This window comes from Schistocerca americana, chromosome 5 (genome assembly GCF_021461395.2).
Source record: "Schistocerca americana isolate TAMUIC-IGC-003095 chromosome 5, iqSchAmer2.1, whole genome shotgun sequence".
Classification (NCBI taxonomy): Eukaryota; Metazoa; Arthropoda; class Insecta; order Orthoptera; family Acrididae; genus Schistocerca; species Schistocerca americana.
Window position 1 is genome coordinate 672,317,501 of NC_060123.1, and position 26,846 is coordinate 672,344,346.

General features: G+C 43.7%; 1 protein-coding gene across 1 annotated transcript in view; it reads right to left on the reverse strand.

Annotated features, from left to right (window-relative positions):
* Positions 1 to 215: 215 nt before the first annotated feature.
* LOC124616731 overlaps positions 216 to 26,846 on the reverse strand; it is a 111,736-nt gene continuing 85,105 nt past the window's right edge. Inside the window, exons 3-4 of the mRNA XM_047145093.1 lie at positions 18,967 to 19,199; positions 216 to 321 (exon numbers count right to left, since the gene is read on the reverse strand). Of these exons, the coding sequence (XP_047001049.1) occupies positions 255 to 321; positions 18,967 to 19,199 (300 nt within the window). The 3' untranslated portion in view covers positions 216 to 254. The remainder of the gene's footprint in view (positions 322 to 18,966; positions 19,200 to 26,846) is intronic.

The window sequence follows — 26,846 nt, forward strand, 5'->3', positions numbered from 1 at the left end:
CTGTAAGTACGTGTTGTTCTGCGACGCACGAAGAGAAGAGAAGACGACACTGTGGCGAGGTGCTGGCCGCTTCACACCCGCGCCGAGGGCGCCGAGGCGAGTAGCCTGCTGCCGCCCGCGCCGGCAGGTGGCTGCGGGTTGGGCCGCTCCTCGACGACGGCGGCGTACGGCAGGTCCGGCTGGTGGGCGCGCCCGCCGCCGGCCGTGGGTTCGAGCCCCGCGCCGGCCCTGGGCCGCGGGGTGGCCGGCGGCCGCTAGGCGCTGCCCTGCGTCGGCCTGCTCGACGAGCGGCTGCCCTTGCCGGACTTGTTCCTGCTCGGCCTGCGGCGGCAGCACCAGCCAGCCACGTGCAAGGCAAAGCGCGTGTTACAAAGCATTTTCACTTGCAAAAACCACAAAGCTGCTAAAATGATTCACTGTTCCACAACTAATTTCGACAATGTCTCCCTGTCTGGCACAAGTGGACTTAATACTAGGATCATTCAATAAGTAATGCAACAGATGTTTTTTTCTCGGCCAGTTTCAGTTGAAAAAATGTAGAATTTACTGTGGAACATCGTGGGATATCCCGCTTTAGCCCTTATGGTTTCGTGATGTTCCGATAGGAGCCTTCAAAATGACATCTGTTATGGAGGTGCGTTGCAAGCTGTGAGCTGTCATTCAGTTTATTTTGGCGGAAAACCAGAACATTCCAAATGTTCATAGACGCTTGCAGAATGTCTACGGAGGCGCAGCAGTGAACAAAAGCACGGCGAGGCGTTGCGCGAGGCGTCTGCCATCATCGGAACAAAGGTGTGCAAACATATCTGATCCTCCGCCTACCGGCCGGCCACTCACAGCAGTGACTCCTGCAATGTTTGAACGTGCTTACACTCTCATTCGAGATGATCAACGGAACACAATGGAATACCACCTTTCACAACTGGACGTCTCTCTTAGTAGTTCAAAATGGTTCAAATGGCTCTGAGCACGATGGGACTTAACATCTGAGGTCATCAGTCCTCTAGACATAGAACCACTTAAACATAACTAACCTAAGGACATCACCTACATTCATGCACGAGGCAGGATTCGAACCTGCGACCGTAGCGGTCGCGCGGTTCCAGACTGAAGCGCCTAGAACCCTCTCGGCCGTTGTGGTCACAACGGCCGGCTCTCTTAGTAGTGTTGACACACTCGTCCGCCGGCCGCGGTGGTCTAGCGGTTCAGGCGCTCAGTCCGGAACTGCACGACTACTACGGTCGCAGGTTCGAATCCTGCCTCGGGCATGGATGAGTGTGATGTCTTTCGGTTAGTTAGGCTTAAGTAGTTCTAAGTTCTAGGGGACTGATGATCTTAGAAGTTTAGTCCCATAGTGTTCAGAGCCATTTTGAACCACACTCGTCCATCAGTTGGGGTACTCAGTGCATGGCCGTTGTGTTCCTCGGCGCCTAACAAAAGGCCATAAAGAACAACGAAGGACCATCTGGACGGAACTGCTTGCACGTTACGAGGCTGATGGTGACAATTTTTTGTCGAACGTCGTCACAGGCTATGAAACATGGCTTCATCATTTAGAACTGGAATCAAAACGGCAATCCATGGGGTAGAGCATTGAATGGAGATTATGGTGAGAAATAGGATTTTGTAGCCAAAACAGCGGGGAATAACATGGTGTATTTGAATCTTGAAAAAAATGAACCTGCTTTCAGAAAAAAGTATTGTATTACTTATTGAATGTCCTTCATACATAGTAAGAGATACAACTTCATGACGAAAGAGATTTATGTAATACAGTAAACATACCACATAATTAAAGACCTTACTTTCAAATTTTGAGCCGGCCGGGGTGGTCGAGCGGTTCAAGGCGCTATAGTGTGGAACCGCGCGACCGCTACGGTCGCAGGTTCGAATCCTGCCTCGGGCATGGATGTGTGTGATGTCCTTAGGTTAGTTAGGTTTAAGTAGTTCTAATTTCTAGGGGACTGGTGATCTTAGAAGTTTAGTCCTATAGTGTTCAGAGCCACCTGAACCACTTCAGATTTTGAAATGGTGTGTATTACATGTCTATAATTTTAAAATATCCGTATATAATGCCGTTAAAGTAAGTGGGCCTGTAAATACACTCACGATGTACAACAAAACTATTACCAAGAACAATTGCACTCCAGTAACAATTGCAATTCACACCATATAGCTGGATTACGGCTTAAAATTATCCAGCTCAAACCGCAGCTGAAATAGGGTCCTTACTCAGTCAACGTAATGCGAGATAGGGTATGTTTAACTACCAATGTATGAGGCGAGCAGCATTAAAGTTACATAAACAGCACTGACTATTTTAGTCAATATTGTATATAATTTTAACGTACATTATATCGGAGCAGAAATCAGGTGGATGACATACAGCGGTGTTCTAGAGACTGTGTGACTAGTCAGTTTGGAAGCAGTTCCAGCTACCATGCCTTATAGGCGAATCATAAATTCATATTACAATTAATGTAACGAATACAGACGACATTCTTACTACATGGAAGTCGTTATGGCAACCCTAATATTACCCAAGGATTTTAGCAGTGACCAAGAAACCACAGCATCTTTTTAGATAATATATTTTAATATTTACCAAATAAATTAAATAACCAGGTCTGTCAGACAATGGCATACTATAGAAAGTTATTCCAGAACAAAGAAATATTTTGGCAGTTTTGTGGTGGCTATATATATAAATGTCTTTCATACAAGCTGTAGAATACAACTTGAAAAATATTTTATGCAGGCTATAACATTAACAAGTTAATATAAGAATTTGATCCAACACCAGTAAAACCATTATTACTAATTCTAGGAGCATATCCTGCCGATTAATTGTCAAGAAGGAAAATGCATGTTTGTAGTAGCGGAAAAGAGGCACTGAGGCTGTTCCGGCATAACCACAAACCACGACGACAAGAGCGGCCTCTACAGGAAGAGAATACAAGGAGCCGCTGCTGCCGGCCTCGGCGGCACAGTACTAGCACAGAAATAGGAGAGCACTACGACAGCAATTGTTAGTGATCCGTATCCACTGTTGTATGGACATAGTATATACAGAAAGACGCTGACTGTTTGCCCGTCGCCCATCGCTTGCGACACGTTCTTGTGATACAAAGTTTTGTCTATCTTCTTCATTGTAACAAAAACTATTAATGTGATTCGCTTGAATTGTTGTATAGCATTCCGAGAACGCAGCATCCCTTAGGCACCCTATACGAGACGAGTGTGCACGACCCCACAGAGACAGTGACATCACTGGGCACCAAATCACTGTTAAAGTTCAATTAACGTCCTGGAGAGCAAAGACGTGTACACAACAGACAGACTGGGAGTCTAAGGAACTGGTCACGAAATTTACGAATAAATTCCAGACATTCGTGAAAGAAAACTGTAGTATATGACCCCACGCAGAGGCACGATCCATTTCCTAACCGGAAATCCTTTCTTCCTTGCCAAAAGACAATCAGATAGATGTGAATGTAGAGAACTCAGTATACGACATTATGTTGTCTTATTACAGCTTTCTCTAACACGAGGGAAAACAATGATGTAGATATGGGTCTTTGCTTTGAAGTAAGTAACCCAGATTCCTGGGTAACTAGAAATAACGTTCCCAAACGAATATCACAGAGACAACTACTAAGGTTCAGTGCACAAAGGGTTGCAAATAGAGGCAGCGTCAACCACTTCTCAGACTAACTCAGTTGTATTTTCTGGCATCAGCAAACACAATTACTGTGACTACTTGGCCAACTAAATTGGTAACGTGGCCACGGTGGTAGCATCTACGTATGAGGGATTTGTGACGTCACAGGTATGTAGCTGAGGTTATCTGAATCACTTGTTTGTAATCGCTGCGTTTATTGCATTTATGGTGGAAATCTCATTCGTTAAGACTGAGATACATGGGTCAGAATATTATTTAGTGTCCATTCCAAGTACCTCGAAATTGTTTTATGCCCACTTATGGGGGAACTATGATAACGGTCCTAAGGTTAACGCTTTTACATTCCTGTCTGATGGAGGTTTAAGATGAAAATGAATCTCGGTAATTCACAGGAAAGGCTGAGTTAACACTGAACAATCTGTCATGAGTAACTGCACATTTATCTTATTAATAAATCATTATTTTTAATAACAAAAAGTACCAAAATAGAAAACTCTAACCATTAACTAAAACAAAGCATTATTAACCACTTCCTATACCGTACTCTTAGTTTTCTTTGTTTAGTTTGCATCAAAACTAACACTAAGATGTGTGTTTGTTTTTAGGTATGTGATTTGCATTTTAATACAGACAACATTTTGTGCAGTAACACTATGTATGACCAAAGAACTGGTACGGTCTTTATGGCACCTTTGGGCAGTCTATATTTAAAGAAACGTGGATGAAAATCTGTTCACTACTTAGGAGAAAATACTTATAATCAATTTTTAAAAAATGAATTGCGCATCGAGTTCGTTACGATGTTGATAAAAGGTCCAGTATGAGCTTATGATACACACACTAAGACAAGTACAGTACAAAGAATTTCCAGGTTACTCTTTTACTTATCTCCATATTTGCACCAAGGCTGCCTGGATGCCCTACGTATTTGTTTGCACAGCAGATTTCTAGCCTAGAAGATTCAAAGACTCTTCGAGACTATTTATAAAACAGTGCATTCGAGGCAGTCATACAGCAGAGTGTGGCGTAGAATGCATAAACGATTGAGACGATTTCATTAAGAAGAATTTAAAAGTAAATTGTGGAAAGATTCCATCAGAGGTTCTTGGAAAATATAATATAAAAGCCAAAATGGAGTTATGGGATTCCATCATTAATACTCTAGACATCAACTAACAGATAGAAAATAGTAACCACAAATTGAAAGTTTACCGGAAAGACTCCTTTGCTGACACATTCCTCTCTACACAAAAGCTTACGAACATGCAGAATTCCAGAACATGTTCCACTTTCTCCTGTCCGTTCCCATTTCCTAAGAAGACAGCAGTAGTACAGCTATACCGGCACGAGCCCAGGGCCAAGGTGTAAAGGGAAACCGGACTAAAAGCTAAGGGCAACTGGTACAGCATAGAAGGAACTCCATACAACAGAAAAATGTGAACTGTTTGCAATATGGTAGCACTTTGATACTTAGGTTCCTATATCCAGATTAAACTGAACGGCAAAATGTGTAGCATTGTGTATTTTTAATAATATGACAGTTGTTAGTTTTCACCACTTAGGCTGAAGAAAGGAACATAAAACTGGAAGAGTATTGCTACATTTATAAAAGCAATAGGTCAGTGATGAGCTGTTGTTGATGTTCAAATACTGCCTAAAGATGAAAGGCTAGGGGGTGTTTCCCAGGAGCCTGTCACTGTCACTGTCACTGTCACTTCACAACATAGTCTAAATTTTTTGAAAAACTTTCTGCCATGGTTGCCTTCATGGCATGATTTCACTGATGGAAGGAGCCGACCAGAGAAACATACTCCGCTCTGAAACACACTACTGCTGCCTTAATTGATTCAAGCAATTAGTGGCTTTTTGAGATAACGAAAATATATTTGCATCTTGGAAAAGTACAAACCAGAGAGTTTAGAGGACAGGTTTGGGAAACACTGCCAACTAAATGGAGGAAATGACCACAGGTCTTTAAGACAGGTGTTTGAAATAGGGAAATATTAAGGTCACTGCTGTTGTACTAAAGTCTAAAGCATTTGGTGGTGCACTTATATGGACTTCTTGTTGAATCCCAAACTTAAAAGATGCAGTTGCACCAGAGCCCTTATATGCAGTAGCAGATGATAACGATGTTGATTAAATAGAGGACTACTACATTTGGCCATTACTCCACTGAATGTCAGTCTATTGTTCACACTAGATACTTAAAAAAACTTGTAGAGGTAGGGGTGTAAATGTGGAAGCGTGTGGGTAATGTGGAAACGTCTAGTGTCTGGCCTGCAGAGTGCTGCATTCTATCAGGGCAGCCAGAAATTGTTACAATAGTGCCCATTTGTCACGGTAGAAGGTTAGCAGTCAGTTGAGCAGCAGACGCCGTGACAAAGATGCAATTTACGTTCGCGCGTTTTCTAAACCTTTTTCGAGGTAAGTTTTGGTATTAGATTTATCTACATATTTTGTAGTTATCTTTTCTTTACGTCTGATAGCTTACAAAGGAAGGTGTGTAGAAGGTTTTAGCAGCCGTTTGTCAACCTTAAATGGATAGTTGCTTAATATAATCTACCGAAATTTAAAATGGCCCTTGTGTAGGTAATGTGGAAGCATACATACGATGGCATTGTGGGAACGTTTCCACAATACCAACATCAAATACATTACTTATAATACGTTTTTCGTCTGTTTCTAGATGCCGCGAAAGCTGACTGATCGGAAACCAAGAGCTATTGTGAAGAAGTGGGATGCTAAAAACATGATTAAGGCTATAATAGCCTTAAGGGAAAAGCAGGTGGGGTTAAGAAGAACAGTAGAAGCTTTCAGTGTACCTCAGACGACACTTCAAAAGTTTGTGCATAGTGATATGTCACCTGAAGAATGTATTTCTTTGAGACTTGGACGTAAACCTGTACTACCTGATGCTACTGAGAAACAATTGGTATAGTATCTCATTGAAATTGATACTGGCTTCTATGGCCTTATCAGATTAGATGTCAAGACAAAGGCATATCAGCTAGCAGAAAGAAATAATATTAATCATCCTTTTACTTCAAATTCTGCTGGTAGAGCTTGGTTTGACCTTTTTCTTAGACGACACAGAAATAAATTCACAAGCCCTATGAGGACCTCATTCTCGAGAGCAAACTGGTTCAACAAAGAAGCTGTAGACAAGTTTTTTGATATTTTGGAAGCTGAGTACAGTAAACACTCCTTAAGTTATCTGAGGATTCAGATGAAGAGCCCAATGCACCAACTGTCTCTTCAGGCGAGTCAGATTTGAATCTCCCAGTTGGGAAAGAAAAACCTACTGAATAAGATGCCATTTCTATTTTTTGTGGAGGCGCATTTTCTAAAGTCGTTCGGGGAGAATTGTGGATTAAGTGTGTAGTGTGTGAGGAATGGAGTCACTCTTTGTGTGCCAGAAATGAAGAGGATATTTACATATGCGATTTTTGCAAATGAACGTCACTTATAAAGCATTTTTCTATTACAGTTGCGTTTAAAAATATTTTTGTGTAGCTTAAATTTAACATAAAATAAAATAGTATCTAAAATTTTTAATACTTTTCGTTTGAAGTAGTCAGTTTCCCACAAATTTAAGGCGTTTCCACATCACCCGCACTTCTTGAAAAATTAATGAGTAGTTGTGCAAGTAGAAATTGTTTTTTAATTTTTAATATATTTAGGTTTTGTGTTTCATAATATTACATCCATTGCTAAAACATTATGAATTAGCTTTGGCTAATTTTTGAAGCTGAAAGAGAAGTAAACATTTCTTCTATACAACAAAAACAAACTGGGTTTCCACATTTACACCCCTACCTCTACTTATTGTAAAGACTTTCTCACCGCTGAAGAAATTAAACAAGCAGATGATTTAGCATTGATTAAGGGTAGGGGAGGACTGACATATCCAGTGAAAGATGTAGTCATGCGTGTCTTGAATGTACATTTAATTCTTCTAAAAATCCCCAAAGAAGGGAAATTTTTACCCAACAGCATGAAAATCAAAAGTGTATGCTTCCGAAAGTAGCAACCAATAACATTCGCCGACATTTCTTCCATGGATTTGATTGTATAAACAACTACACACTTGAGTCAGTCACAATTCGTATAACGACATGCTGTGCAAATATTTGTTAATTAACTTTACAAAGAAGGATGAATGACGTAGGGCACACGAAAATACAACCGTGCCCAAAAGAATGAAATGTTGATTGTACTGCATCTTCTCACAAAATAATAATTGGCTACTTAACGTATTGATCAATTTTTTCGTGTATTATTACTTAGAACGTGTACTTATTCCTTTCTCCCCCCCCCCTCTCTCTCTCTCTCTCTCTCTCTCTCTCTCTCTCTCTCTCTCTCTCTCTCTCTCTCTCTCTCCCCCTCTCTCTCTCTTTCTGTGAGTGTTGTAAGTGTGCGTGCGTGCGTGCCTGTGTGTGTGTGTGTGTGGGGGTGGGGGGGGGGCAAGAATTACTGACTTGTGAGTCACAAAAGTAATTATATGAGGGGCATTCAATAAGTAATGTAACACATTTGTTTCTGGAACCGGGTTGGTTTTATTCAGGATTCCGAAACACCATATTATTAACCACTCTTTTGGCCCCAAAACCCTATTTTTCTACATAAACGCCGTTCAGGGCGACGGCCTTTCGCCACCTTACTGGGAGGCCCTGTATGCAAGCATTGTACCACTCTAATGGTCGACGTCGGAACCAACTTCTTGCTGGATCAGTAAAATTGCTATCACGCTCGTACCGCTTCCCGTGAAGTGCACCCGTCAATGGACCAGACAGATCGAAGTCAGAAGGTGCGAAATTCAGGATAAGTGCCCAAACCTGAGTGAGGCATTGTGTTATCATGGAGAAAGAGATGTTGGTTTACACTTTTGTGGGGACGAACACGCTGAAGACGTTTCTTCAATTTCCGGAGCGTAGCACAGTACATTTCCAAGTTTGTCACTACACCATGAGAAAGGACGTCAAGCAGAATAACCTCTTCAGAGTAGCAGAAAACTGTCTCCATGAATTTTCCGGCTGAGGGTGCACCTTTAAACTTTTTCTTCGAAGGTGAGTTGGTTTGGCGCCACCCCATGGATTCCGTTTTATTTCGGCCTCGAAGTGATGACCATTTTCATCACCTGTGTCGATGTTCGACAAAAAATTGTCACGATCAGCCTCGTAACGCGCAAGCAATTCCGCACAGATGGTCCTTCGTTGCTCTTTATTGTCTTCTGTTAGGCTGCGAGAAACCCAGTTGGTTCAAATGGCTCTGAGCACTATGGGACTTAACATCTATGGTCATCAGTCCCATAGAACTTAAAACTACTTAAACCTAACTAACCTATGGACATCACACAACACCCAGTCATCACGAGGCAGAGAAAATCCCTGACCCCGCCGGGAACCGAACCCGGGAACCCGGGCGCGGGAAGCGAGAACGCTACCGCACGACCACGAGCTGCGGACAACCCAGCTGGCAACACACTTTTGAGTACCCCAATTAGTGGACGAATGCGTTAGCACTGCCAACGGAGATGTTCAGTTATTCAGCGGGGTGTTAGACTTTGATCCGACGATCACCTCGAATGAGAGTGTCCGCGCGTTCCAACATTTCATCTATCACAGCTGAGTGCGGCCTTTCGCCACAAGCTAGATCTGAGAGGTTTGCACAGCCTTGTTGGGATCATGAGTGTGACTAAGTTCGTGCAGTAATAATCCCTTAATGTGTGTGCATTTATGCATTTATGCAGCTGTACCTGTACACGCCATCCAAGCTCTGTTTGACTCAATGCCCAGGCGTATCGAGGCCGTTATTACGGCCAGAGGTGGTTGTTCTGGGTACTGATTTCTCACGACCTATGCACCCAAATTGTGTGAAAATGTAATCACATGTCAGTTCCAGTGTAATATATTTGTCCAACGAATACCTGTTTATCATCTGAATTTCTTCTTGGTGTAGCAATTTTAATGGCCAGTAGTGTAAAAAATGTACATTTGGATGAGAATCTGATCCCTAATGATGACAGACGTCTCTCCCAACAAGTCACCGTGCTTTTCTTCACTGTATGGTATCCGTAGAATTACTGCGAGCGGCTATGAATATCTTCGATGGTCAGGTTTTCCGCCAAAAGGAACTCAATGACAGTTCTTTGTTTGGAACGCACTTCCGTTACAGACACCATCTTGAAGGCTGCGTATAACGCCGACACCGTCGGAACTTCATGAAACTATAGGGTCTGAAGAGGGCGTGTTCCACGACGAGCCTCAAGAAATTCCGCGTTATTTCAACCTAAATTGGCCGAGGAAAAAATGTTGCATTGCTTATTGAACATACCTCATAATTCAATATACTTTTACGATAAAAACGAGTGGTTTGTTTTCTCCATTTCTGTCTTGTTTTGTTGTCAGTTTAAAAGAAAAAATGACAATAAACCCTTTAGGTTATAATCTGTAAGCGAATTTTGGAGTAAATGTTTTATAAGTGTTCATGATTGTCATAGTTTCCGTCTGCAAAGAAAATTATTACAATTATTATTATTATATGGCGTTTGCCTATTATAGGTACAAATGGCAGGAGAGACTAGAGGACAATTAAACAAGCAAATAATGCTAATGTAGGTCCTCAAAACCAGTGGTTTTCCCATTACGACGTACGCACAAGTGCTGTCAGTCCATTGCTACTGTTCATGCCTAAGACCACGTTTTGGGTTTATATTCATTGTGGCGAAAGGATGCGTATGTAGCACTCGCGTGGTGGTGCACCGACACACTTTCATGTGCCTGTTCGGGAATACGTAGCACACTTCATCGACAGCGAGGGCATCGGTCATAGCTCACCAACGCAATGGCGTCCCAAACCCTCACGACTGGAACCCGTTGATTTATTTGTTTATTGGTGATTTTTAAAAGCGTTGGTGTTGATACTGTTGATGAACTTCAGGAACGTATTGTGAATGGTTGTCACTGCATTCAGTACATGCCTGAGATTTTTGAACGTGTACAGGTATTGATGAGGAGACATGCTGAAGCCTGCCGTCTGTGACCATGCGGAATACTTGTTGGAATGTGTGTGTGTGTCGTCAAGTGCATATCTGCAGTTTGGATCCTTGGAGACTTTATTACAGGGTATTCATATAAGGAAAATCATTGGTTTCCCAATATATGTTTATTAGGAAGATTTGTTTGTTTCATTGTCCTGTACATGCCCCTTTCGTTTGCACCTATAATAGAGCACACACTGTACATGAATTCAAAGTTGTGAGTTGGTTACCTAATAGTAACATTATATTTGCAACACTTAAAACATATAAGTTCCAGCATTGGTATAACTCGAATCAATTATGAGACATTTTCTGTTTTAGGAACTAGTGCAACAGAGCACGCAGAACAGTCACTGAGGCAGTGGCTTCAGTACGGTTAGCAATTTCAGCCACTGTTAGCAATTTCAGCCACTGTCATGACGTCACAGCTCGATGCTTTGTTTTCTAGGTGGCATTAGGTCAGTGTACGCCTAAAGATCGCCAGAAGATTGCGCCTAAGTATCGTGGCAGCAACTTAGCGACATCTGGCTGTTAGTTTGACATTTCAGAGAACAGTTTATATTCCCACAAAGTTCGTGTACTTCACACTTCGAACAAAACAGCAAGTTTACTGATACCAGTCACGGTTTATTTATATCCACAACGTGTTTCGAAGTTTAAACCTATATCGTCATGTGGATTTACGTGTGTTAGTACGACATGTGTGTGTTGTGTTACGACTTTGGAGTAACTAGACAGCGTTACGGGCTACCCACAGCCATAACAGAACACACACAAGTCGTACTAGCTCATGCAAATCCACCTGATGATGGAGATTTAAACCTTAGAAACGCATTATGGATATAGATAAACAGTGATTGATAACAGTAAACTTGTTGTTTCATTCTATACCGATAACAGTCAAGGTAAAGACTAACCTAAAATGTTCATCCTTCCAGCGATAGGGAAAGGTCCCGAGTTCGAGTCTCGGTCCGGCATACAGTTTTAATCAGCCAGGAAGTTTCATATCAGCGCACACTCTGCTGCAGAGTGAAAATCTCATTCTGGATGTTCATCCTTCGTATTTTCTATTTATATTGCGGATGAGAAAATGGAAGAACTGGCAACGCGAGTCATTTGGTGTGAGCACTCACAAGTGAGTTTAACCGTAAACCGAGGTGAGAAACCACCCTACCTCGAACGAGAGCCAGAAGGAAGTTAAGGCTAAAAAGTTCTGTATAGGAACAATATGGCCACCCTTCTCCCCGCCGCTTGCTGTCATTTGTAGTTGGTTATTGGTTCAAATTTGATATTTTCCGCCTTATTGGGCCTTTAAATTCCTTGTGTATCTTAGGAAGTATTGTGCATTTTCAAGAGTTTCGTGTTGGTGATCCAAGCTGTAGTTTTCGTGGCCAGAAGGGAGAGAAACGTTACAGACATTTTCTGCAGGAAGATATGCAATAAAAAGACGAATCTGGGAGATTAAAATCAGTGGAGCTGATTGGTATCCAACAAGAGAAACTCTATTGTGTGCAGTAAACACAATTTCTATGCATTAACGTAAATTACAAGATTCAAGATTCATCGACGAATATATCACGTAGCAAAGTCGTGCAGTGTTTTAATTTGAACAGATTTGTGACGAGCAGTATACTGAACATCTTACATATCAACACCACTGTAATCTTAAATACACTTCTGCTGTCAGGCAAGAATCCTGTGAATTCCTCATACTTCTGTGATATATCTCTAAGGCGGGTACCGATCATTGATTTTCCCACTGTCCATAATGCCTTTGTTTCCTCAGTGTTTTGATCCAGTAAAAAATCCTTTCAAAAATACAAAACTAGTATTACATAGTACAGCGTATAATATACCGCGATTCTGTCTTTATAATAAATGAGCGGTTACGAAAGCTGTGCACTGCTGTGCACTGAGAAGAAATCTATACTCTCGTTTTTAAGCCTTGATGGCGGAGAAGCATGGCTGCTGACCAGTATATGCTTTGTTTCCGCTAATTTCTTTTGAAGGGTCACGGAATCTGCTCCAGAATTTCGATTTTTGTGTTGCAATTACGACTTTTTCTCGTAAAAACTGCGTTCTGCGACCTAATATTAGTTATCCTTTTTCTGCTTCTGAGGATTCGAGATCAATTGAAAGCTACCGATACTTACGACAACACAAAAAGCGTCTGAGATTGCTTCTATAGTAGGTTTTAATGACTGTTGAAAAGAATGACGAAAACTGGTTTGACCTTGTCAGAAAGCATATTTTTATGATTCTGTTTTTGCTTGCTGAAAATTCGAAGTTCAGTTTGCACATCGCGCTCTACCTTATCAATGGGCGAGGCAGTTGAGCTCACTCCCTTAATAAAAAGAGCTGAATACAATGTAGCGATCAATGTAGAGGTTGTCCATAATTGAAGCTCCAGTTTCAAAACGCTATAGAAAGAGAACCACAGCTCAGAATGACGTCAAATTTGAACAGTATATTACTGACGTAGAAAGGGGGGGTGGGGGGGGGGATATCGTGAAACGAGTACCAGTTTAAGGAAAATTTTATCAGTAGATGGGGCTGAAAGCGTATGAACGTAATTGGGGTCGGTTGCAACTGACATGTGAGTCGAAATACGACAGCTATCGTTTGAATCGCCCACTACACTATGCGTACTGTTCAGCGTGCATGACTACACAAGTCTGGCAGTCAATAGCTGTGGAACTGCTTGTTAAGTAAGCCCATCCACCACGGCAAGTTCTTATCACATAGGATGGGAAAAGTTGGTTGTTAATTACCCTGATACCAAAACCCGCTTAAACAACAAAATGACATCGGTTTTCAATCGTGTTGGGGCCAAAAACCGCACCAAAAGCAAACTGGCTTCTGTTTATAATTGTCCTGGGGCCAAGAAAGCGCATAAAAGCAAGATGACGTCAGCTTTCAAGTGTCAGAAGGCTGGCGCAAGGCATTTTCAATATATGCTCTCCACTATTTTCTGCCACAAGGAGAAATAGAGAAACATCATGTTCGACAGCAGATAAGAGTGTCTTGGGGGTCACGTTCAGAATGCGTTGCGCAACGCGTGCCTTCAGTTCAGCTAGTTCATAATTCGAGCACTAAATACAACATCTCTCAGATAACCCAACAGCTAGAAGTCAGACGGATTAAGATCGGGTGATCTGGGGGGCCAGGCTGTAGAAAAATGACGGCTGATAATTTTACCCCATTTCCGAAATGCCACAGCAGCACTCACTTCGCTGGTTGTGTAATGTGCGGAGGCGCGCCAACTTGCATTAAAAAGATCCCACCCGCACATCCATGTTGTTGAAGTGTTGGAATGATGTTGGTGCACAAAAGACGCCCATAGTGTTTATCACGAACGGTAACAGGATCCGCAGGACTCATCTCGTCGAAAAAATACGGCCCAACGATATGCGATGCCGTCAACTCGTACCACAGTCACCTTTGCAAAAAGAAGTGGTACCGATCGCTGTGCATGCGGATTTTCCGTTGCCCATATTCTGCAATTCTGCGTATTGACATGTCCTTGGAGATAGACTTCGTCTGTCTACAGAATGTCCTATGGCCATTCAATGTCCACTTCTAAGCGAGCACGAAATTCCAGAGAGAACTTTTGTCTTGCTCGCAGTTCAGCAGGAAGCAACTTCCAAAGGTGGGTGTTTTTAATGTGGATATCAATGTAGGATGTTTCGTAGGATTTTATGCACCGTGCTTGCGGGCATGTCAAGCGCGTGAGTCGGAGACACACACACATGCGAGGAATAAGGTTCTCCAGAACACACTGTCTTCTTGTCTCCTTTTGCGGGCAATACGAGAACAAAAGGCACACAGCACGCTTAGACAACACACCAATAAGGAGGAAAAAGATTGCGCACAACTAAATGCATTAACAAACAGTATTTCAAAACAACACATGAAGAGTACCTGCCGACACAACGTAACAGACATCCCTACAAAATATACAACGAAACAACTATCTATAGAGGGTGGACAGCGACACTCACAGTAACAACAAAAATAGTGACACTGAAGAGGAACAGGAGGAAGACGAGTTGTAACGGTAAATAAGAAAGATATAACATGCGAAAATCCACTGGCAAACTGTACATATCGGTCAAATAACATTAAAGATAGCGAGCACTAGAGTAAATGTATTGTACGGTGCTGGCGACCTAGCCAAGAAAGCTCCCAGTGCTGTACACGAATGAGTATCTAATGTTACTGCATAGGATTAGCAATACCATTTCTCTAGTACTAATTAGAAACTATTTTGTTGTGACTGGCGGTCAACAGCTCGAAGAACTCATTCCGAGGAATTCACCGCCAGTCAAAATCGGTGATAGCACTAACAAATCTCTCCTCTGTTCTATCATGTTTTTACACTCCTCTTACAACAACGAAATTTTATTTATATTGCAGCCTCATATTAGTGTTATTTGAAAAGAGTATTATTCTTTCTCAAATGTTGTAGGTAAAAAACAAAATAAAAAAGAACTGCAAGAAAGATGACAAACGAAAGCAGTAAGATGTACGATCTGCTTTAAAAGGTCAGTTAAGAGATCTTTAAATTTGCAATAAAATAAATAAATAAAAAATGACCAATTTTCGGGCAATTCCCGGTGCACAGCATGTTTGCACACTACAGCTCGACTACTCCTGCAATCCGGGGCCACATCTTCGACAGACATCGGGTCAAATGCTTTCCTCCCTCTTCCACATTCCAATTCAAAACAAGCTGTCTTTTCGTATTTTGTAAAGATTTTGTTGAGAAGCTTAGCACACGTCGGGCCAATGCCTTTTTTTCATACCCTTGAGTGTACGGATCTTCTCGAGGGCTACTGGCGATCAGTCATCCATTCTTGTAAAAGAGCTTTACCAGCAACGAGCGATCCTTGTCAGAGGCAGTCATGTAGGGAATTTCGGACTCAAACTGAGAAACAGCCGTGTATATTGCGTCTGAGGGTGTACATATTCTGCCGCTAATATCGCCATATACAGGGTGAAGAAAAATTCGAGCACTCGGACTTCGCTGCGCGATCCCTCACATACCAACAATTCAAAAATGTCTCTCGCAGAATTTCGTCCTGAGCACTTTTCGGGCAGTAAATGTACGTTAAAGATTTGAAATCTGGAAGCAATGTAATCACATGTACGGTCACTCTCTCTTTTAGCTCATAGCACCAACGCTGTGCAGTTGGAGCAATTAATAGCGTTTTGGGTTAGCATTGTGCGTGGTATGGTATCTAGCGTCTTAATCTTCATACAGTGGTTACAGTGCGCCTTCTATAAAACATTTGCAGTTACCTATTACGAACACAGAAATGGGAGTACAATCGTTTTCACTCGTCAGCTTGTAAAGCAGCCTTTTGCACATCATGGACAGGAATTCTTTCGCACCACTGCATCTACTAGGTACCAAACTTGTTTAGTGTATAATCTCCCATAATAGCCCAATCGGTTAATATCAACTACTATTCTTGCGACGTTCAGGTCCATTACATTTCGTTAGGGCCTTACGTCACCAGCAGGGCTAGTAACGCGCTTTGCAATTAATTTCGATTGGCGCATTGGGGGAGAGTACACAGAGAGCAGGTTTGGAATCTATTAGATATAGCGGCGCGAAACAATTCGCGTCCACGACGTGCAAAAAGCTTCTTTAAAAGCTGACCAATGAAAGCGATTGTAGTTCCACTTCTGTGTTTGTCGTACGTAACTGCAAATGTTTTGTAAAAGACCTACTGTAAAAGCTGTATGACAACTAAGACGTCAGGTACCTTACCACACAGACTACATTTCGCAGATAAAAACAAATACGCCTCGAGCCAGACTCGAACCCTCGACCTGCTGCATGCTACCGTAAAACGATAGCAACTGCACACCAACTGCACAGCACTGCTGCAATCTGCTGATAGTAGTGGTTACCCAACATGTAATTACAGTGTTGGCAGATTTCCAATCTTTAACGTCCATTTACTGCCCGAAATATGCGCCAGACGAAATTTTCCGAGAGACATTTTTGTACTGCTAATATGTGAGAGGTCGAAGTAGAGAATATATAAAATGTAGACTGGCAATGGCAAGGAAAGCTTTCCTGAAGAAGTGAAATTTGTTAACATCGGCCGGCCGGAGTGGCCGTCCGGTTCTAGGCTCTAAAGTCTGGAACCGCGCGACCACTACGGTCGCAGGTTCGAATCCTGCCTCGGGATGGATGTCTACGATGTCCTTAGGTTAGTTAGGTTTAAGTAGTTGTAAGTTCTAGGGGACTGATGACCTCAGAAGTTAAGTCCCATAGTGCTCAGAGCCATTTTAACTATGGTTTTTTTTTTTTTTTTTTTTTTTTTTTTTTTTTTTTTTTTGTTAACATCGAGTATAGATTTAAATGTCAGGAAGTCGTTTCTGAAAGTATTTGTGTGGTGTGTAGCCATGTATGTAAGTGAAACATGGACGATAAATAGTTTGGACAAGAAGAGAATAGAAGCTATCAAAATGTGGTGCTACAGAAGAATGCTGAAGATTAGATGGGTATATCACATAACTAATGAGGAGGCATTGAATAGAATTGGGGAGAACAGGAGTTTGTGGCACAACTTGACTATAAGAAGGGATCAGTTGGTAGGACATGTTCTGAGGCATCAAGGGATCACCAATTTAGTACTTGAGGGCAGCGTGGAGGGTAAAAATCATGGAGACCAAGAGATGAATACACTAAGCAGATTCAGAAGGACGTAGGTTGCAGTAGGTACGGGGAGATGAAGAAACTTGCACAGGATAGAGTAGCATGGAGAGCTGCATCAAACCAGTCTCAAGACTGAAGACCACAACAACAACAACAACATGTAATCACATGTACGGTAACTACCTCTGCCAGCACATAGTACGAGTGCAGTTGGAGCAATTGATAGCGTTTTAGGTTAGCATTATGCGTGGTACGGTATCTAGTGTCTTAATCGTCATACAGCGATTACAGTGGGCCCTCTATAAAACATTTGCAGTTACCTATTACGAACACGGAAATGGAAGTACAACGGTCTTCACTCGGCAGCTTGTAAAGAAGCCAATTCCACGTCATGGACACGAATTGTTTCGCATCACTGCATCTACTAGGTTCCAAACTTGTTTTGTGTATACTCTGCCATAATGGCCCGATCGGTTAATATCAACTACTATTCTTGCGAGTTCAGGTCCATTACATTTCCTTACGTCACCAATAGGGCTAGCAACGCGCTTTGCAAATAATTTCGATGGGCCCGTTGGGGGAGGGTACACAGAGAACAGGTTTGGAATCTAATAGATGCGGTGGCACGAAAAAATTCGCATCCACGACGTGCAAAAGGCTTCGTTAAAAGCTGACCAATGAAAGCGATTGTAGTTCCATTTCTGTGATCGTAGTACGTTCCTGGAATGTTTTGTAGAAGACCCACTGTAAAATGCTGTACGACGACTAAGACGCCAGGTATCTTACCATGCAGACTACGTGCAGCAGACAAGAAGACGCCTCCACCCAGACTCGAACCCTCGATCTCCTGCTTCCTCGAAACGCTAGCGACTCCATCAACTGCCCAGCATTGCTGCTATATGCTGACAGAGGCAGTTACCGTAAATGTGATTACATTATTGCCAGATTTCCAATCTTCAACTTCCGTTTACTGCCCGAAATATCCCTAAGACGCAATTTTCTGAGAGACATTTTTGTACTGCTAATATGTGAGGAACTACGCTGCGAAGTACGAATGCACGAATTTTCCTTCCCCCTTCAAATTTTTGTTAATTTTTTTTCCATGACTTTTCTCCCTACGTGAACAAAATGCTGTTCCAATCTGACGACATTCGGAGCAGTGGATCTCTTTTTACAGTGTTTTGAAACTGGGAGTTTAAATATGAATATGCTGTATAAGCAGCATCGTGATACGCCCAACACGGCGATCTCCAGCAACTTACCAATGTTTGTCAGTACTACACAGAGCTGTAAGTCACCGTGTATTAGTCAAATTTTCGTTATCTTTTTCTTTCATGACGGTTCCCCGCACGTGAATAAAATGCTCTTCCAGTCTCACGACATTGTGAGAAGTGGATCTCCTTTTACAGTGTTTTGAAACTGGGACTTTAATGATGAGCACCCTGCATGAGCAGCATCGTGACACGCCCAGTTGGGCGACCTCCGGCAACTTGGCCATGTTTCCCAGCACTACACAGAGCTGTGGGTAAGGTGGCTGAGGGGGGCGAGTGGTGAGGTGAGGGTGGGCACCTGGCGCGCTGCTGCGGGTCGCCGCCTTCGGCGGCCTCGAAGTCTGCGCCGGGCGCGCTCTGGCGGCGGCCCCACGACGGCTCGGGCTGCGTCCAGATGTAGCCGGTGCCCGTCATCGTGCAGAAGGCGTTGTAGTAGCGGCCCGGGCTGCGGCAGAACGACCACACGGGGCACTTGCAGCGGAACAGCGTCTGGAACTCCTCCTTGCAGACCTCGTTCCACCAGCACGTCCGCTGCAACACCCACACACCACACCGCTCTGTCACACGCCAGTGTCGGGAACAGTGTCTGGTAAACACCATCAAAGGTACGGACTCCTGACCGTAGCCATAGAAGCGGGAACGACGTCGCGTTAAATCAAAGATATACGGTGTATCCGATTTATCTTGACCACTCCAAATAACGTTTTGTCCAGAAGCCAAGCCAGCCGAGCGGTTCTAGGCGCTTCAGTCTGGAACCGCGCGACCGCTACGGTCGCAGATTCAAATCCTATACTAAAATGTAGACTTTCACGGCCGGATATATCATGTCCATTATAATTATCCGATACGTGGATGACACGTTTGTGCTGTGGAGACATGGTAGGGAGGAACTAATCCGGTTCCACGAACATCTGAACAGTATAAACTCGAGATTCAGTTTACGGTGGAGGAGGAGGTAGACGGCAAATTACATTTCCTCGATGTGCTTGTTTTTAGAAACGAAAATGGTAGTTTGGGCCACTCAGTATACCGCAAACCCACGCACACGAACCGTTATTTACACCGGGATTCGAACCACCACCCACAACAGAAGCGTGGTGTTATCAAGACGTTAGCGGACAGAGCTAGAAATATTTGTGAACCTGAGTTGCTCGACGCTGAGATGGAACATCTCCACAATGCACTAATGATGAACGGATATTCGTCCGCCGAAATAAAACGTGCGTTGAGGCAGCCACGCAGAAATCATACTGACGTACAGGCTACTGCAAAATCTAAGGTTTTCCTGCCGTTTGTTAAAAATGTAACAGAAACAATAGGGAGGATCTTGACGAAGCGGAATATTACCGTAATTTACAAGCCCACCAGGAAGATACAGGAATACCTTAAGCCTGCCAAGGACGCTCGCAAACCATTGGAAAAAGCTGGAGTGTATAGGATCCCATGCAGCTGTGGAGATGTTTATGTGGGTACCACTAAAAGAACAGTTTCTAAATGTTTGGAAGAGCACAAGGGAAATTGTAGAAGAGGAGAAACGGAACGATCAGCTGTTGCGGAGCATGCTTTCCAGCCAGGGAACCACAATATTCGTTTCGGGGAGACGCAAGTACTAGCTGCCACAAGGGGATATTACGAAAGGCTCTACAGGGAGGCAATCGAAATCGCTAAACACCCAAATAATTTCAACCGAAAGGAGGAGGGCATGAAATTAAACGGTATATGGATGCCGGTGTTAAAGGAGATGTGTACCACCCGTCCACTACTGGGTGATGGCAACGGCGATCGACGGCGACGGACAGCGGCCAATTGCACTGACGTTTTCAAAACACGTGACGTCACGCCGCGGCGTGGGAGCGCGCGGACACGGAATTTAGCGGCAGTCAGTAGCGAGCCAGTGGGTGTGTTGGACCTTCCATCGAGATACGGACCCACTTGAAGATGTCTCCCGTAGTCGAAGACGAAACGTTGGGAATTGACACAGAATTCATCAACCGACCACGGCATAACAGCCCGGATAATTATAATGGACATGAGATTCAAATCCTGCCTCGGGCATGGATGTGTGTGTTGTCCTTAGGTTAGTTAGTTTTAAGTAGTTCTAAGTTCTAGGGGACTGTTAACCTCAGATGTTAAGTCCCATAGTCCCCAGAGCCATTTGAACCATTTGAGCCATCCAGAAACCAAATGGAAATGCCGCTTGGCTATGGCCGACCCGTCGGGTAGACCGTTCACCTGGTGCAAGTCTTTCGAGTTGACGCCACTTCCATGGGGATGAAATAACGATGATAAGGACAATACAACACCCAGTCCCTGAGTGGAGAAAATCTCCGACCCAGCCGGGAATCGAACACAGGCCGTTAGATATGACATTCCTTCGCGCTGACCACGCAGCTACCAGGGGTGGACAGAAGCCAAATGGAAACTGTGTGAACTAAATACTATACTGAAGCGCCAAAGAAACTGGTATAGGCATGTGCAATCAAATACGGAGATATACGAGGGTTATTCGGAAAGTAAGGAACGATCGGTCGCGAAATGGAAACCACAGTGAAAATCCGACGAAATTTTCCACAGGTGTGTTGGACAGTGTCTCTAGTATGCCCGTCGTTCTTTTTAGTTCTGAGAAACCAGGGAGCATATAAAAATACCTAGAACACTAGTGTCTGCCGCCAAGTACGAGGGCCTGGTGAGAAATTTTGCCTGAAGCTATGCAGCCAACATTACATAACTGTCGTGCGTTTTCTTCTTCAAGACAGTTCTCAACCGCATTCTGCAGGGGCAATGAAGATGCTTCTGCATCGTTTTCAGCTGGAAATGTTTTTCCTACAATACAGCCCGCAATTGTCCCCCTCTGAGTTTCATCTCTGCTCACATGAACAGCTGGCTATGAAGACAACATTTTGGCACTGACCACGAGCTGTAGGCCAGCGCAGAAAATTGGCGGAAAGCACTGGCCGCTCCCTTCTATAACGAGGGTATCGGAAATATGCTACAACACTACGACAAACATCTAAGTCGGATAGGCGGCTCTGAAGATTGGGAGCTGGAAGTTGTATCTAACTGTTGTAAACAAAAAAGTTTTGATTTTCACTGTGGTTTCCATTTCGTGAACTATCGTTCCTTACTTTCCGAATAGCCCTCATATAAACAGGCAGAATACGGCGCAGCGGTCGGCAACGCCTACGTAAGACAGCACGTGTCTGGCGCAGTTGGTAGATCGGTTACTGCTCCTACAATGGCAGGTGATCAAGATTTAAGTGAGTTCGAACTTAGTGTTACAGTCGGCGCACGAGCGATGGGACACAGCATCTCCGAGTAGTGGGGATTTTCCCGTACGACCATTTCACAAGTGTACCGTGAATATCAGCAATCTGGTAAAAGAATGAGATTTTCACTCTGCAGCGGAGTGTGCGCTGATACGAAACTTCCTGGCAGATTAAAACTGTGTGCCGGTCCGAGACTCGAACTCGGGACCTTTGCCTTCCGCGGGCAAGTGCTCTACCAACTGAGCTACCCAAGCACGACTCACGCCCCGTCCTCACAGCTTTACTTCTGTCAGTACCTTGGAAGGTAGGAGACGAGGTACTGGCAGGAAGTAAAGCTGTGAGGACGGGGCGTGAGTCGTGCTTGGGTAGCTCAGTTGGTAGAGCACTTGCCCGCGGAAGGCAAAGGTCCCGAGTTCGAGTCTCGGACCGGCACACAGTTTTAATCTGCCAGGAAGTTTCAATCTGGTAGCTGCGGCCGGAAAAAGATCCTAGAAGAACGGAACCATCGACGACTGAAGAGAATTGTTCAACGTGACAGAGGCGCAATTATTTCGGAAATTGTTGCAGATTTCAATGCTGGGCCATCAACAAGTGTCAACGTGTGAACCATTCAACGAAACATTATCGATAAGGGCTTTCAGAGCCAAAGGCCCACTCGTGTGCCCTTGATGACTGCACGACACAAAGCTTTACGCCTTTCCTGGGCCCGTCAACACCAACATTGGACTGTCGTTGACTGGAACATTTCCTCTGATAGGACGAGTCTCGTTCAAATTGTATCGAGAGGATGGACGTGTACGGCTATGGAGAAAACGTGATGAATCCGTGGACCCTGCATGTCAGCAGGGGACTGTTCAAGCTGGTGGAGGCTGTGTAATGGCGTGGGGCGTGTGCAGTTGGAGTGGTATGTGACCCCTAATACGTCTACACACGACTTTGGCACCTGCATCCATTCATGTCCACTGCGAATTCCGACGGACTTGGACAATTCCGGCAGGACGATGCGGCACCTCACACGTCCAGAATCGCTGCAGAGTGGATGCAGGAGCCCTCTTGTGAGTTTAAACACCTCCGGTGACCACCAGACTCCTCAGACATAAACATTATTGAGCATATCTGGGATGCCTTCCAACGTGCTGTTCAGAAGAGATCTCCATCCGTCGTACTCTTACCTGTTTATGGACATCCCTGCAGTATTCATGGTGTCAGTTCCCTCCAGCAGTACTTCAGACATGTCGAACCCATGCCACGTAGTGTTGAGGCACTTCTGCGTGCTCGTGGGGGACCCTACATGATATTAGGCAGTTCCTTTGGCTCTTCAGTGTACAGGGTGATTCAAAAAGAATACCACAACTTTAAAAGTGTGTATTTAATGAAAGAAACATAATATAACCTTCTGTTATACATCATTACAAAGAGTATTTAAAAAGGCTTTTTTTCACTCAAAAACAAGTTCAGAGATGTTCAATATGGCCCCCTCCAGACACTCGAGCAATATCAACCCGATACTCCAACTCGTTCCACACTCTCTGTAACATATCAGGCGTAACAGTTTGGATAGCTGCTGTTATTTCTCGTATCAAATCATCAATGGTGGCTGGGAGAGGTGGCCAAAACACCATATCCTTAACATACCCCCATAAGAAAAAATCGCAGGGGGTAAGATCAGGGCTTCTTGGAGGCCAGTGATGAAGTGCTCTGTCACGGGCTGCCTGGCGGCCGATCCATCGCCTCGGGTAGTTGACGTTCAGGTAGTTATGGACAGATAAGTGCCAATGTGGTGGCGCTCCATCCTGCTGAAATATGAATTGTTGTGCTTCTTGTTCGAGCTGAGGGAACAGCCAATTCTCTAACATCTCCAGATACTGTAGTCCAGTTAGAGTAGCACCTTCGAAGAAAAAGGGACCAAAAACTTTATTGGCTGAAATGGCACAGAAAACGTTCACCTTAGGCTAGTCACGTTCATACTGAGTTGTTTCCCGCGGATTCTCAGTGCCCCATATACAGTATCAGCCGACGACGACGTCGACGACGACGACGATATACAGACATTGTGACGGTTGACTTTCCCATTAGTGTGGAAAGTTGCTTCATCACTAAACACAATCTTTGAAACGAAAGATTCATCTGTTTCCATTTGAGCAAGGATAAAATCACAGAAATCGATTCTTTTAATCTTATCAGCTGCAGACAGTGCTTGAACCAATTTCAGACGATAAGGTTTCATAACTAACCTTTTTCGTAGGACTCTCCATACAGTTGATTGTGGAATTTGCAGCTCTCTGCTAGCTCTGCGAGTCGATTTTCCTGGGCTGCGAACAAATGCTTGCTGGATGCGTGCTACATTTTCATCACTCGTTCTCGGCCGTCCAGAACTTTTCCCTTTGCACAAACACCCATTCTCTGTAAACTGTTTATACCAACGTTTAATACACCACCTATCAGGAGGTTTAACACCATACGTCGTTCGAAATGCACGCTGAACAACTGCCGTCGATTCACGTCTGCCGTACTCAATAACACAAAAAGCTTTCTGTTGAGCGGTCGCCATCTTAGCATCAACTGACGCTGACGCCTAGTCAACAGCGCCTCAAGCGAACAAATGTACAACTAAATGAAACTTTATAGCTCCCTTAATTCGCCGACAGATAGTGCTTAGCTCTGCCTTTTGTCGTTGCAGAGTTTTAATTTCCTAAAGTTGTGGTATTCTTTTTGAATCACCCTGTATATTGCAGTACCTCTGTTGTTAAGAATAACGATGCTGTGTTTCTTCGGACATTACTGCGGTGACTACGACCGTTATGAAATAAATGAAGTGTATTCGCAGTTGCAAATACGAACTATATAAGGGAATGACAACAATGAAAACCGCGCGGGGTAGCCGTGCAGTCGCAGGCGGCTTATCACGGTTCGCGCGGCTCTGCCCCGTCGGAGGCTCGAGTCCTCCCTCGTGCATGGCTGTGTGCGTTGTCCTTAGCGTAAGTTAGATTAAGTAGTGTGTAAGCCTAGGGACCGATGACCTCAGCAGTTTAGTCCCGCCGGATGTGGTGGCCGAGTGGTTCTAGGCGCTTCAGTCTGGAACCGCGCGACCGCTACGGTCGCAGGTTCGAATCCTGCCTCGGGCATGGATGTGTGTGATGTCCGTAGGTTAGTTGGGTTTAAGCAGTTCTAAGTTCTAGGGGACTGATGACATCCGATGCTAAGTCCCATAATGCTCAGAGCCATTTGAACCATTTGAGTTTGGTCCCATAGGAGCTTACGACAAATTTCCAGTTTCCAACAATGAAAATTTGTGCCGAACTGCGACTCGAATTGGAATTTCCATTTTATGCAAGAGGCTGCCGTACTTGTTTTGGCTATTCGTGCACTGTCAAGGCGACTGTTCGCGATCGAGTACCGCCCCGGCACAAATTTTCATTGTCGTCATTCCCTTACACTACTAATGGTAGTTCGCATTCGCAACTGCAGCATAATGGCTTTAGCCGATGCACGATGCAGTGCTTGTGCATGCATGTCAGAAGGAACGGTGTATCGTTCTTCTTAATAACACAGACACTACAATATTATACTTATCTGCCGATACCAGTAGGCGACTTTCCGTTAACATGTCCTCCCCTGTACGGGAATTACAAAATATGTACACGAGTACAGGGTGAGACGCAGGAACAACGACATATGGAAGTTTGGATCTGGCCGTGGGCCGCGCACGGGTAACCGAAGCTGTTACGGCGACTGCTCGCCTAAACCGGGAAATCTGAGTTCGAATCCCGGACCGGCACAGATTCTCATTGTCGTCATTCCCGTACACAACTGATCGCTGTTCGCATTAGCAACTCTTAATACAATTCATCCATCGAGTAAAAGCTACCATGGAGATATTAATCAGCATGATTGTCTTTCTGGTAACTTCGTTCGTTACGATGGTATGAACAGCGGTATGTCTTTTTTTTAAATAGCAGCCTATATTTTTCATTCGTTAATCCACTTCCTCTCCTCAAGACCTGTTCAAAAACGTACCGGAGTGTAGTATTTACTTAACTACGACTTTAAAAAGTAGCTCAAAATAAACTGTATGAGCACGTGCAGTACCCGGGATAACGTAACTCAACCACTTGCTGGAGTTAACAGTAAACAAATGGAAACACAAGGGAAACGGACGCTGGTCATTCAGTCAACCAGCTACACTCGAAGATATGTGTGAGTAGAACGTACAGCAACGAAAAGAAGGTAGAAATGCTACTCATCTATGGCGAAAGTAAGTTAGCAGAACTGAAACAGCAACAACCTTTTTCTTTATTTACATGTAGCACGATACTGGAGTACTTCTAAACACGCTAGGACAGTAACGGCAGTCCATGATTAAAATTGGACCATCATTACTTTTATTGCGGTTAAAGTTAGATGAAATGTCAATCGGGCAGAGGAACTCCACAGATAACAATACTCTGAATAGAGTCCTCTTTCAGTCGCATTCTACACATTATACTCGTCAGGTGACACATTACCTAAATCTAAAATAAATCTGAAGATGGATAGATAGAAATAATTACTTTTATGCGCCACGGTGGTCCCAAAACTTCATCCCTCTAAATTTTTGACTGTGGGGATGGTTGAAAGGCAAAGTCTACAAAGAAAAAGTAAATAAAAAAGATTAACTGTTAGGATTACAAACAATGACTTAACTTAATTCTTTTGGTCCATGTCGAAGCATAGGGCATTTCCCTCCGTTCCACCCAGGTCTTGCAAAATCTCCTTCTTACCCTTCTACCGTCCTCTTCCACATACATCTAGACCTATCTGTTGTAAGGTGTCAGGCAAAACCAACACCTTCCATGAAAACCCCGGCATGATAAGCAAATTCAGTAGTATATCACATAGCTCTGAATAAATCGTGACATTAAATTAACCAAAG